This window comes from Chiroxiphia lanceolata, chromosome Z, assembly GCF_009829145.1.
Source record: "Chiroxiphia lanceolata isolate bChiLan1 chromosome Z, bChiLan1.pri, whole genome shotgun sequence".
NCBI classification, from domain to species: domain Eukaryota; kingdom Metazoa; phylum Chordata; class Aves; order Passeriformes; family Pipridae; genus Chiroxiphia; species Chiroxiphia lanceolata.
The window spans coordinates 61,472,959-61,486,954 of NC_045671.1; the positions used below are offsets into that span (position 1 = coordinate 61,472,959).

Genomic DNA, 13,996 nt, shown 5'->3' on the forward strand with positions numbered 1-13,996 from the left:
TCTGGGGCCTCATTAAAAATCGCACCCAGCCCTTTGGGGAAACAGGGGGGAATGGTTGTTTCCAGCCTCTCACCTCCTTCTTCCCCTTCAGACCTGCTACAACAGTTTTTGGAAATATTGAGTTCCCTTTTGATGTTAAGGACAGCATAATGTTATTGTTAGTGTTGTTTTGTCTGCTCTGTACTGTCTACACCATGTTTAGGGTCAGAACAGGGCCTTCTAGGGAGGTTGTTTGGACACCTACCCTGGGAGCAGATAATGCTGAGTGGCACGGGAAGTGGGAGGACATTGGCCAGTATTTGGAGAAGTTTTCTCCTCCAATGATCTGGAAATTCACCCCTGAACAACTGCAGGATCCTGTTAGCATGATAAGACTGGTGAAGGGAAAATGCTCTGGCAGCTCCAGAGATGGTCAGCTCACAGCAACCTGCTGGGCCCTGGCCACTGCCTACCGGACACTACTTGACATGGTACAGCGCTGTCAGGGGGAGGAGAGAAGGAGCAGATCCACAGGTACCATGTCCACCCAAACCACAACTGAGTCAGAGGGAGAAAGAAATGAATCAACCGGCACCGTGTCCACACAAACCATCGAGGAGCCAGAAGAACAACCCAAACCAATAGCAGTCGCCCCTGTCCAGAAAAGGAAATCAAAGACTAAATCAGTCCGTATAGCAAATGATGATGAAGAGGCAGGACCTTCACATCCACCGGAGGAGACAGAGCCAGAAATAATCACTCGGTCCCTATCCCTGGGTGAGCTACGTGAGCTCTGGAGAGAGTTCACACGACAGGCGAATGAGTCCATTCTGACCTGGCTGCTCCGAATCTGGGATGCCGCAGCTAACGATACAATCCTAGATGGGAGTGAAGCCAGACAGCTGGGATCCCTGTCTCGAGATGTAGTCATTGACCAGGGGATTGGAAGGAGGCAGGAAACTCTCAGCCTCTGGCGGCGACTGTTGTCCAGTGTGAGGGAGAGATACCTTTGTAAGGAGGACCTCCACGTACAGCAAGGACAGTGGAACACGATGGAACAAGGTATCCGGTGTTTAAGAGAATTAGCTGTACTGGAGATAATCTTTTCAGAGGATGAAAGATTCCCTAAAAGTCCAGATGCTGTACAGTGCACATCCCAGATGTGGTTAAAGTTTGCACGACTCGGGCCAGAAATGTATTCCCGCTACTTAGCAACGCTGCAATGGAGGGAAGGAGAGGACAAGGTGGGCGCGTTGGTCAGTAAACTCAGGATTTATGAAGACACTGTCACCGCTCCACTGCGAGCCCATGTCTCATGTGTGGAAACCAAACTGGCCGAACATGTCCGAAGCCTGGAAGAGAAGATTGAAGAGGGACACCAGAAGCTAAGAGAAGAAATTAAGGAAGGGATCTTCCATATCGCGCCAGGACAAACAAGAGTCTCTGCTATTAGGAGCCAGCGTCCCCCAGCTAAGGAGAGAGAACACACTCCACGTGGCAATCTATGGTTTTACCTCCGTGAGCACGGAGAAGATATGAGGAAGTGGGATGGGAAACCCACCTCTTCCTTAGCAGCCCGGGTACGTGAACTGAAAAGAGGAACAAGTGCCACAAGGAACTCTTCAAGGGTAAATGTTGCTCCAGTCTCTCGTGGGCAAGACTCCAGACGGTACAGGAATGATGATACGTCTGATCCTCTTGAAGGGACCTCCAGGTCATACTCACAAGAAGAGCACAACGAGTACCATGACCGGGATTAGGGGTGCCCTGCCTCTAGCCAGGTAGAGGAGAGGGACAATCGAGTCTATTGGACAGTGTGGATTCGGTGGCCTGGCACACCAGAGCCACAAAGATATAAGGCTTTAGTGGACACCGGCGCACAATGCACTTTAATGCCATCAAGATACGTAGGGGCAGAATCCATCTCTATTTCTGGGGTAACAGGGGGATCCCAACAGCTGACTGTACTGGAAGCTGAAGTGAGCCTGACTGGGAAGGAATGGCACAGACACCCCATCGTGACTGGCCCAGAGGCCCCGTGCATCCTTGGCATAGATTACCTGAGGAGTGGGTATTTCAAAGACCCAAAAGGACTTCGCTGGGCTTTTGGCATAGCTACTGTGGAGACAGAGGAAATCAGACAGTTGAACACCTTGCCTGGTCTCTCAGAGGACCCCTCTGCTGTGGGACTGCTGAAGGTTGAAGAACAATTGGTACCGATAGCCACAGCAACAGTGCACCGTCGGCAATACCGCACCGACCGAGACTCTGTGACCCCTATACATAAGATGATCCGTGACTTGGAGAGCCAGGGGGTGGTCAGCAAGACTCGCTCACCCTTTAATAGCCCTATATGGCCAGTGCGTAAGTCCAGCGGAGAGTGGAGGCTGACAGTGGATTACCGTGGACTCAATGAAGTCACACCACCCCTGAGTGCTGCTGTGCTGGACATGCTGGAGCTCCAGTACGAGCTGGAGTCCAAGGCAGCCAAGTGGTACGCCACCATTGACATTGCCAATGCCTTTTTCTCCATTCCTTTGGCAGCAGAGTGCAGACCACAATTTGCTTTCACTTGGAGAGGTGTGCAGTACACTTGGAATCGACTGCCTCAGGGGTGGAAACACAGTCCCAGCATTTGCCATGGACTGATCCAGACTGCACTGGAAAAGGGCGAGGCTCCAGAACATCTACAGTACATTGATGACATCATTGTATGGGGGAACACAGCGGGCGAAGTCTTCGAGAAAGGAGAGAAGATAATCCAGATTCTCCTAAGAGCTGGTTTTGCCATTAAACAGAGTAAGGTCAAGGGACCTGCTCAGGAAATTCAGTTCCTAGGAGTGAAGTGGCAAGATGGACGCCGCCTAATTCCAATGGAGGTAATTAACAAAATAGCAGCCATGTCCCCACCAACCAGCAAGAAGGAAACACAGGCTTTCCTAGGCGCTGTGGGCTTTTGGAGGATGCATATCCCCGAGTATAGCCAGATTGTAAGCCCTCTCTACCTTGTGACACGGAAGAAAAATGATTTCCAGTGGGGCCCTGAACAACAACAAGCCTTTGAACAAATTAAACAGGAGATTGCCCATGCGGTAGCCCTTGGGCCAGTAAGGACAGGACAGGACGTGAAGAACATGCTCTACACTGCAGCCGGGAAGAATGGCCCTTCCTGGAGCCTCTGGCAGAAGGTGCCTGGGGAGACCCGCGGACGACCGCTGGGATTCTGGAGTTGGGGATACAAAGGATCTGAAGCCAGCTATACACCAACTGAGAAAGAGATCCTGGCTGCTTATGAAGGAGTTCGAGCTGCCTCAGAAGTGATCGGCACCGAAGTGCAGCTCCTCCTGGCACCCCGACTACCAGTGCTGGGCTGGATGTTCAAGGGAAAAGTTCCTTCTACACATCACGCCACCGATGCCACATGGAGTAAGTGGATCGCTCTGATCACGCAGCGAACCCGGATAGGGAATCCTAATCGCCCTGGGATTCTGGAAATTATCACCAATTGGCCCGAAGGTGAGAGTTTCGGACTATCCTCTGAAGAAGAAGAGGAACAGGTGACACGGGCTGAGGAGGCCCCATCATATGATAAGCTACCAGCAGATGAAAGGCAATATGCGCTCTTCACGGATGGCTCCTGTCGCATGGTAGGGACAAACCGAAAATGGAAGGCAGCCGTATGGAGCCCCACACGGCGAGTTGCAGAAGCGACTGAAGGACAAGGTGGGTCAAGTCAGTTTGCAGAGCTTAAAGCCGTTCAGTTGGCTTTGGATATAGCTGAACGAGAGAAGTGGCCAAGACTCTATCTCTACACTGACTCATGGATGGTGGCCAATGCTCTGTGGGGATGGCTGGAACGATGGAAAAAGGCCAACTGGCAGCGCCAAGGGAAACCCATCTGGGCGGCAGAGATGTGGCAGGACATCGCTGGCCGGGTAGAGAAGCTGAGTGTGAAGGTCGGTCACGTAGACGCTCATGTAGGCAAGAAACGGGCTACTGAGGAGCATCGTAACAACGAGCAGGCGGACCGAGCTGCCAGGATTAAAGTCTCTCAGGTAGATCTGGATTGGCAGCACAAAGGAGAATTATTTCTGGCTCGATGGGCCCATGATGCCTCCGGTCACCAGGGGAGAGATGCAACATACAGATGGGCTCGTGACCGAGGGGTGGACTTAACCAAGGACATTGTCTCACAGGTCATCCATGACTGTGAGACATGTGCTGCCATCAAGCAGGCCAAGAGGGTGAAGCCTCTATGGTATGGTGGACGGTGGTCAAAGTACAGGTATGGGGAAGCCTGGCAAGTTGACTACATCACGCTCCCCAAAACCCGCCAAGGCAAGCACTATGTACTGACCATGGTAGAAGGAAGTACTGGATGGCTGGAGACATACCCCGTGCCTCATGCCACTGCCCGGAATACCATCCTGGGCCTTGAAAAACAAGTCCTGTGGCGACATGGCACCCCGGAGAGAATTGAGTCTGATAATGGGACCCATTTCAAGAATGGCCTCGTAGACACCTGGGCCAAAGAGCACGGCATTGAGTGGGTGTATCATATCCCCTACCATGCACCAGCGGCTGGAAAAGTTGAGCGGTGCAACGGACTGCTGAAAACCACCCTGAAGGCACTGTGTGGGGAGACTTTCAAACACTGGGAGCTGCATTTAGCAAAGGCCACCTGGTTGGTCAACACCCGAGGCTCCATCAATCGAGCTGGCCCTGCTCAATCAGAACTTTTACATACTGTAGATGGAGATAAAGTCCCTGTGGTGCATATGAGAGGAATGTTAGGGAAGACTGTTTGGATTAGTCCCACCTCAAGCAAAGGCAAACCCATCCGAGGGATTGTTTTTGCTCAAGGACCTGGTTCCACCTGGTGGGTAATGCAAAAAGATGGGGAGACACGTTGTGTACCACAAGGGGACCTAATTTTGAGTGAGAATGGTCTGTAATGTTTCATTGTATATATATATATATATATGTAAGTGTATATAGTTTTAAGGAGACATAGTTTTTAAGGGGGTTAATTTGGGCATGACATGGACGGCATAGAATAAGGGGTGGATAATGTCCTGGTTAGAACAGCTGGGACCGATTCATCACTGAATGGGTATAGCCCAAACTGTGTATTCTATAGCCCTCCATGCCATTTCCCAGAAACTGTTGTCAGTAGAGGCCTGCGAGGGGGGGTGGGGGGGGGGAATGTTCCTGGGCACCCTCATATCCTTTTATGGAATGAGCACCCTCATACCCTTTTATGGAATTCCCCGCTCTGAGGGGAGGACTGAACATTCCCACCTGAACTGGAGAGTATATAAACCTGGAGTTTCGGAACCTTTGTGACCACTCGTGGGATCCAGAGGAGGACCGCAGCTCATCGCTCTCAACCTGCAGCTCTTCACCACCCTTGGCCGGACTACAATTACCACTTTTGGTTGGACTGCAGCAGCTCTCCCACCAGCAGGTTTTTTTCCCCTCTCCCTTTGTTTTGGACTCAAGGGGGGGCCCAGGTAGCACCGCTTCGTTTGTGCCCCGGGGTGCTGGGTTGTACATTTGGGTTTTGTGGGTTATTGCCTGTTGCTTGTCTGTGTGGTCGTACTTATTGTATTATTTTATTAAATTGTTATTCTGACTTGTAATCTCTCTTTGAGTTGGCTTGGTTTCCTCTGCTGGTTAACTTTCAAACCAGCACACCCACGCACACAGCAAGGTGGCTGCATGCTCTCTCCCATGAAACAAGTGTAACCAAAATGGACGTAAAAAAGCATTCTCCCTGTGGCTGCAGTATACTTCCTCATGGTCTTTGCTTAGTTGAGGTCTTCCAAATCCTCTTCCAAGTGTGTGTAGGTTCTCTACCTACTGACTTATATGCCAGCAGGACCCTGATGCAATGCAGCACATCATCCCAGGCTGCCCCCTCACTGAGCCATGCCTGCTGACAACCCCCAAAATGCTGCCGCCCCTCACCTCCCGCCCAGTGTCCTACCTGGCATCAACTGCACCACTGCCTCAGGAGTGGTGGTGGGCACGGCATGGGACTGCTGCTGGCTGGAGCTGACCTCAGGCTCAGCACTCACCGAGGGTGAGCCAGCCACCTCACCACCTGGAGTCAGCTGTGGGACAGATGGGAGAGTCTCCTCAGCGGCCGGTGGCTCCTCTTGACCAGGCAGCTGCAGCGCTGAGAGGGGGATGCTGATGGGTTTCCCAGTGGTGGTGGTGGCATTGGAGCTGGTGGCTGGCACTTGCAGGGCAGCCACAGGGCCACCGCCTACCCCCCGTGCTGGGGAGGCCAGGGGTCCCCGGGGCGGCCGCTGTGGGGCCATGCGAGGCAGGCCAGGTGGGGAGGAGCAGAGGCGCTGGGGGTCAGGGTCGGGACCGGCGACAGGCTGGGGCACAGCTCTGGTGGGTACCAGGCAGGAGGGGCCGGGCGGGGGCTGTGGCTTGGGCTTGGACATCTGCGTCAGGGCCAGGGCTGGCCCGTCGGCACCAGCGGTCAGCTCAGCATTGGCCACTATATAGTAGTCCTCAGGGAGCTCCTGCTTGATCTTCTTGAGGAGCACGTCACTGCCGCCCTCATCAGCAGGCTGCGCCTGGGCAGCCGTGGGCAGCCCGGCAGCCGGACGCTTGCGGGGACCAGCGGGGGCACGGTGGGAGTGCGGCTCAAAGTCACTGTCCTCGTCAGTGACAGAGGACTCACAGACCATGTCGAAGAGAGTGGCCTCATCCTCGTACTCCTCCACAGGCTCACCCAGCTCCGATGGCTCGCTGCAATAGGAGAAGTCACAGGAGTCGCGAGTGCGGGTGCAATCCAGCTTGGTCTTCCCCGTCCGACCCGGGTAGCGCTCCAGGGGGCTGGCCTGTGCCTCTGATGGCACACCCAGCATGCTGGGACTGTCCGAGTTGAAGCTGCGGCTGTCCTGGAAGCAGACACGCTCCTGGGAGCCAGCCCGGCAAGTGGCAGCCAGGGGCCAGTGGTAGGCATGGCCAGCACTACAGCCCCACATGGCCGTCAGGTTGCCATGGGCCCCCTCGGAAAGCAGGTGCTTGAGGTTGGGGATGAGGCTGCAGATGGTCCCATGGCTGTGGGCCCAGCTCACCAGCTTGGAGAGGTTTTCGGAGGAGGTGTGAAGGCAGTCCTCCATAGTACAGGATCAACAACACCTCAGTGCTGGGAAATCAGTGGAAGACGCAGTTCAGATCACACGGTCCTGGCACTCATGGTCGCATGTTGCCAAGCTCATGCTTGCTGCTTACCTGCAAACAGAGAGCAAAATCCCATTCTTCAGCAATCTCAAAGCACAACCACATTTGCACAGGCAAATGAAACATTTCTAAGCTTAGCTAAATCCATTTCACTCTCATTCTCATGCCCTTCAGAACATGTTTCTCAAAACTTCACCTGCTTTTAAGCAGCCACATTCCTCATTCTGCCTGTAAAAAGCCTACCTATAAACCCAAAGAGAGGAACATCCTTGCAATATACAACTGAAGATAAAACTGCTTTTCAAACAAGTCAGTTCAGTATCAGTGGCAATATGATTTGAAGCTTAAATCTCTGACAAAGTATAAATGCAGCCCAAAAGATGTTGACTGTCTCTTCACATGTAGGAAATGAAAATTAAACAAAATCTTAAAACATACAATTAATCTTGAGCACCAGGGTGGCAATCAAGCACCAACTCAAACACACCAGGTCTGAAGAAACTATGACATTTTACGTAACTTTTGAACATTTCTCAAGTGAATCAAACATCTCCTTTTCAACTGAATTTGAGAGGCATCAAAGTGAAGGCCTGAATTTGAGTTTTCAATATAAGGAAGAATCAAACAGGGTCACCCTTCACTGTGTTATACTGATAATCATCAGGTGTTCAAAGGTTTAAGAAAAACTCAAAGGACCTGAAAGATTTAAGACATAACCTTCCTTGAGCTCTGAGAGTTAACATTTTGCTTTTTTTATCATACTGTTCATTTTCCAAGAAAAACACTAGCCATTTTCATGGCAATTACAAGATCACAGCAAGGTCTGAGTGTCTCTGTACACACCTAATGCCAAAGAAGTCATCTCAGTGACCTCAGACAGATAAAGTATTTGTGAACTTCCACTCATTTCTGCAGGTCTGTTTGGAGGCTCTTCCTAGTCTTCTCTCTCCTGTTCTTTGTGACGAGGACCCACAAGTCTTGGAGTTTCTGTTGATCTCATTTCAATTCTATTCTCATATAAGCAGAAAAGCTCTTTACATTTTTTTCAGCTGAAATGCAGCATTCATGACAATGTTACACCTCATTTTGTTCCCTATCTTCTTCTACATAAGCATTTTTAGACGCAAAATGAACCGTGTCATGGCTCAAAAAGACAGCTACACAATGGCTAACTGCCCCTGGAGAATGCTTTCCCTAAAATCCACACAAATTACTACCTGCCCACGTAGTTGCTCTTCAACATCATTTGCCAGTTAGCTGCAGAAAGCCAGCTTGCTCTGTGCCAAGGGAGATGAGGAGGCTGTGTTTCAATGGTTTTGCAGCCTGCATATCCCTGCTCACTCGCTCCCATTCACCAGGCAAAGGTTGGCCTGTGCAAACCAAAACTGGAAACAAAATGGACAAGTACTGCCTACAATATTCTCCACAAGGCTTCTCATGGGTCTTTCCACCCCACCCAGGCACTGTGACTCTTTGGTGGGGTCAAAAATGGAGCAAGGATGGGAATTTCTAGATACTTAAAAAACTTACAGGTATTTTTTCAACATCTTTGAAATTAAGTATGACATGGAGGGAATGGATGAACAGCAAGAAGCACATAATTAGGAAACAGATAAAATTGTGTAAAATTTAAGCTTGTTTTTGCAGCAGCTCAAGCCAGAGTGCATGCATAGAGAACAACTGCTGCAATAACTCAAATTCCAGCTTCTATGTAACCACAGGAATGGTACAGATCTCACTGCATGACCTGCAACATAAAGCTCCTTGCATGACCAGTGCCTCTCTGCAATATAATAAATGCAGAAGGTCCCCAGCTTGTAAGCCTTTTAGGCACTGGAGAAGGCTCCCCTTTGCAAACATACAACTTTTAAATACCTAAACCTTCTCTTTTATGTTATTTGTTTTAAACCTTTTAAAGATTCACTGTCAAGTCTTGACAGAGGTCAAAACCCCCAAGGCATCCACCTATCTTCTGAGAGAGATATGCAAAGATATGTACTTCCAATGCAGCCTGCCACAGAAGAAACACCAAAAGATTGGAAGAGGAACACCACACTCACACAAGGCAAAGAAGAGAATCTGAAAAGACAACAGGGGAAAGCTACAGTCAGTGATATAGTCCGAAGCTGCTTCAGTGTAAACCCATGGGATATCATGGAGCTTCTCAATTGCTGCATGACCAGAGATGTGTCTTGGGAAGACAGAAAGCCCAGTTCATCTGAAGAACCATTTTCCCCTCAGGGAAATGAGCTAAGGTTGACTGCCAAGATTGTGCTGAAAATCCAAAGACAACAGTTATTCAGAAGCACTGTGTCTTCAGTTTGCCAACCGCAGCAGAAGTTGCCAACGGCACTTCGGCAGAGAGGGACTCATGCTGTAGAAAGCACAGCAAATGCATCATTATCTACCTGGTTTCCTGAAGAAGGAACTTGTCTGCTCAGTCAGACAGTATGATGCTGTCTGACAGTCTGCTCTTGTTTGCTAAATCACATTTCAGAAATTATATAAGTCCTTCATTCAAACTGGCAAGATCTGATAAGATGACTCATGCTTAACAGCCTGCTAACATGATAACTCTGAAATCATACAGTAACTAGCAAAAACACGCTATAGCTTCAATGTGAATAACACTGGTATTTTAACTGCATTACAGGAGCCTCCCATTGCACTTTTCTGCAGTTTAGAGCCTATAAATATCTAATTCAGAGTGAAGCATGTCTAGGCACTGGAAAGTCACTGCAGCTATCTGGACCCTAAAGTAAGAGCTCAGTTTTAAGGCTTTTTTAGCTTTTACGACTTCATTTACAACATGTCACTATAATGACTAATGTGTACAGAATATGTGCCATGTGAGAAAGCGGCGTTGTTGCAAATCCATTCCTTGAGATCTGTCAGTGCATTAAGGGGAACACCATTTGACTTGGGAAAGGGAATATTTTCTGTATATCCAGAACCAGGGTATTGTCATAATAGATCTACCTGGGGACCAAAGGGCAATGAGGAACAGCAACCTTTAATGAGTAGCCCTCTTCTATGTTCTAGGATGGGACTTGGCTTAGCCAGCTTGATGCAGACAAAATTCTTCCTGATTTTACACACAGCAGTAGCAACAGGCCCTTTGCGAGGATGCAGAGAAGATGCTATACCAGGAGCAATAGCAGTTGGTAGCTTGCCAGTATGAACCCTTTCCTTTATCCCATGAAGAGAATGAACAAACACCTTTGGGTAGCAAAGACCTGGCTACCTCAACTGCCTTTTCTCCTTGGGCTCCTTGCACATGAGAGTGATAGAGTGGAGTTTTGACTAGGACCTCATGGGAGATTCTTCAGAGTAAACAGGGAAATCTGTGATGTGGCTCCCTCAGAAAGGAGGCAGCAGAGGTGAGGAGGCAGTGAAGTAGGATGAAGGATGAAGTAGCTGAATGGAAAAAACCAGGATGATGCAGAAGTGTACAGTGGGAAGTGGGTGTCTTCCAGCAGTGTCTGTACACTGGACCGTGCATTTGGTGGATCTAGACCTCCAGGAGGGCGATGGGGGAATTTTGTTGTAAAGAAGGAAAGAAATCTTATTGGGATCCTGTCCTCTCACAGACTTGGGTAGTTAGGAATGGATTTCCTTCCCAGGGTGATATTAGACAAGTTAATTCAGACTAACTTGCATCACACACATGTATGTTTGAAATTCTATTACCACTACTGATTATTAGCACTTCCATGCTGATTTTTTTCAAGGGAACAGTATTGCCAGGACTACATTAACAAACCTCTTGGACATGATGCCAAGACTGATCCTTCTGAGAATTTTCTAGAAGTCAAAGATTCTCAAGTAAGACTGCAATGCAAAAATTACTTTCGTTAATAATAAAAAATAATCTTTCTAATCACACAGTTGTATAAAAATTCTAAAACCTGAATCCTAAAACATTAAAAGGTAGATGTAAATACCCCTACATTTACTCATTTTAAACAGCATGGTTTCCAAACCAATCTTGCAACAGCTGAAACCTGTTAAAGAGTTTTTATGGAGAAGCAATGTTTTAACAGCTTTTACATTCAAAAAAACTTTGAAAGCATTTGGACTCTGCTTTCTCATACCAGCAAAAGAAGCTCAGAATATTTTAAATCCTCTCTGTTTTCAGCCTCCACCCTGTCCAAACTTACCACGGTGTTACTTCATCACCATTTGAAGGGGAAGCACTGCTTCATTTCTTGAAAGACCTATCTTTTCCTACTTAAAAGTAAGAAAACACAATTGATAGCTAACAGATTGAGAGCATTAGAAGTTTAGCCACCGTGGTGTAAGTATCTGTCTCATTCACTGTTTTAGCTAATGGACAATATTAGGCCTTCTCTTATTATTAGCATTTCTTAAGCCAAGTGCTTAGCATTGATAAATGACTGAGGTCAACAACAGCAGAAATCCACGTCTCAATTCACCAGAGAAGGTAGAGCAGTACTGAGGTCTCCACAAGGTCCTGCTGCATTACCACAAGTCTGCCAGCCATCAATTCAGGTTTACCTGTAGTATTTCTCTTTCATAAAGTAAGATGCTGAAGTAAACTCAGCAGGAGCTGCAGTCTAACTCAGACAGAGGTCCACAAATGTTGGGGGCCCCAGCTACGCAACAGAGCACCCAAAATCATGCCACTGCTAATCAATCACCTTCTCTGCTATTTCCTATGAGGGAAATCCTACTAACAGTGGAGTTAAAGCTCAGACTCTTTACCCCAGTGTTTTGATTTCTCCACTGATACTGCTAAGGATGTCATCAACTTGTCAAAGGACTAGGATGGACAACGACTCAACCAAAACAGCCCAGCAAACTGGAAGGACTGGGAATAGGTCAGTGCATTTTCTCTAATTGTAGACTTCAAGAGTACAAAACTCTTATGTCAACCCAAAATATTATTGAATTTACTTTTTGCTTGAAAGAACGACTATGAAGCAAGAAGAAGCAGAGAGGGAGAGAAAACGAGCATATAGAAATAATGACACCCTGTAGGCAAGGTGTGAATCAACTAGGTCTTCCAGTTTACATAGGGGAAAGGGGTTGACTTCCATCTCTGATACAAACTGCACATGGCTCCTTTTAGTTAGGAAAACATGTTTTTAATTGAGCGTCTCTCTAGAAGACAAAAGGGTGTATATTACAGAGGAAAGGCTCACAAATTCTGGGAAGTTCTGCAAGCCCGTGAGGCAGTTTGGCAATGTCACGTATCCTTAAACTGGTGAGTAATTCCTCGAGCTATGTTCATTTGTCACTGTTCCTTATCACTTTTGTACAGTCTCCAGCTGGTATCTTTAAGGGAAGAACAACCTTTAACCTCCACAAAATCACTATTTCCAAATTATGTAAAACATTTGCCTATGTTTTTATCTCTGTATTTATTGAGAAATAAATAGGAATGCATGGTAGGAACAAAATAAAACCTTCATGCTAATTTTCCACCTCCACAATTCTAGGCTCATCCCACATTTTACATAAGTTCAGTCACTTTAATGTAGCAAGTGACTTCCCTTCTGTGTGTTTCAGAGCTTCTGTGCTTATGTCTTGGGCTTTCTGAAGTCATTAGGAGCTCTGCTACTTAATGAGCAGGACAGAGTTTTACCCACAATGAACCACAATTATGATTCTATCAACAATAACCACCAAGAATGCTCTCCTGAGAGATGGGTGCAGGGGGTAGTAGGAAGAAAAAATAATACGTTTCTGGGCTGTTAATGCTGTTCCCCATTCAGAAAAATTTCATGGTTGTCTGTCACATTCGCTCCACAAGGCTGCAGCTCCTTCTAAGTTAGTCTTCAGGTTAGATGCTTTCCTTGCCAAGTGTGGCACGCCTTCAGCTGCAGCTGTCATCACAAGCCAGAGGAAAGCAGCAAAACCTGTTTGCTGGTGAAACACTTTCAGTTGGTTGAGAGAGAAAAGGATTTGGCTGGGACAGCATTCGCGGGTTCCCTTGCCTTTTCACGTGGAAGACTATCACATGATTAAGAGCCTCCCAAGAGCCTGCCTCATTCACAAGATAAAATGATTCATCCACTGACAGCAGGAGGGACTAAGGAACTGTTTGGGGGCTCTATCCTTAATCTAAGTGTAATGCTACAGGCACCACTGCTTCTAGTTTTGTATTCTTTCCCCCCCCCCAGCACCTACTAAACAGGAGCTATGTGAGCCTTGCTGTTGTACAGAGTGGCTGAAGGGTCACTTGACAGTGCTCTCCTTCATCTTTTTTACCCTGTCTCTTTCTCACATATCCCATAAAGGACATGTTCAGCCACATGCTTCACAGAAGCTCTGTAGCACTAATGTAACCCTGTAAAATATTAACACTCCACACTGCTTACAACTGAGCAGTGTACAGCTGAACCCAGAAGAGATTTTAGGATTCTGAAAGCATGAAATACTGTAAACATAGTGATAGTCTTTAAGTAGTGTGAAGACAGAGAAATCCTCTTTTTCTATTCAGTGTTTAGCAAGTGCACCCCTGAAAATTTCTCTCAAAGCCTCAGTGAAACCTAATTAATTTTGTTAACGCAGACACACTTCTCACTGTGGTCTGCAGGGAGATACAAGACCTGAGATACAACATGGATGGTGACCTGGATTGAAATCTGTGTTTCTTCAGACTGAAAACTGAAAGCAAGTTTTAGGACTAGCAGTTCTGTGGACTTACAGACTGTTGGATGAACTATCCAATGACCATTATGTGCTCCCAGGTTATTGACACAGACTGAGGGGAACTGCAGGGACTTACCATGGAAATCACTTCCTCTTCTACTTACACTCCCTGAGCTGCATTCAAATTCAGTGT

General features: G+C 47.7%; 1 protein-coding gene across 2 annotated transcripts in view; it reads right to left on the reverse strand.

The window, feature by feature from the left end:
• The window catches only part of KIAA1958 (KIAA1958 ortholog), a 74,146-nt gene that overhangs the window by 27,765 nt on the left and 32,385 nt on the right, over positions 1-13,996 (reverse strand). For both annotated transcript variants that reach the window (XR_004354605.1, XM_032676040.1), the window contains exon 2: positions 5,969-7,236. Coding sequence is in view for 1 of the 2 variants with exons in the window: in XM_032676040.1 (XP_032531931.1) it covers positions 5,969-7,124 (1,156 nt within the window). In the remaining variant the exon portion in view is untranslated. The remainder of the gene's footprint in view (positions 1-5,968; positions 7,237-13,996) is intronic.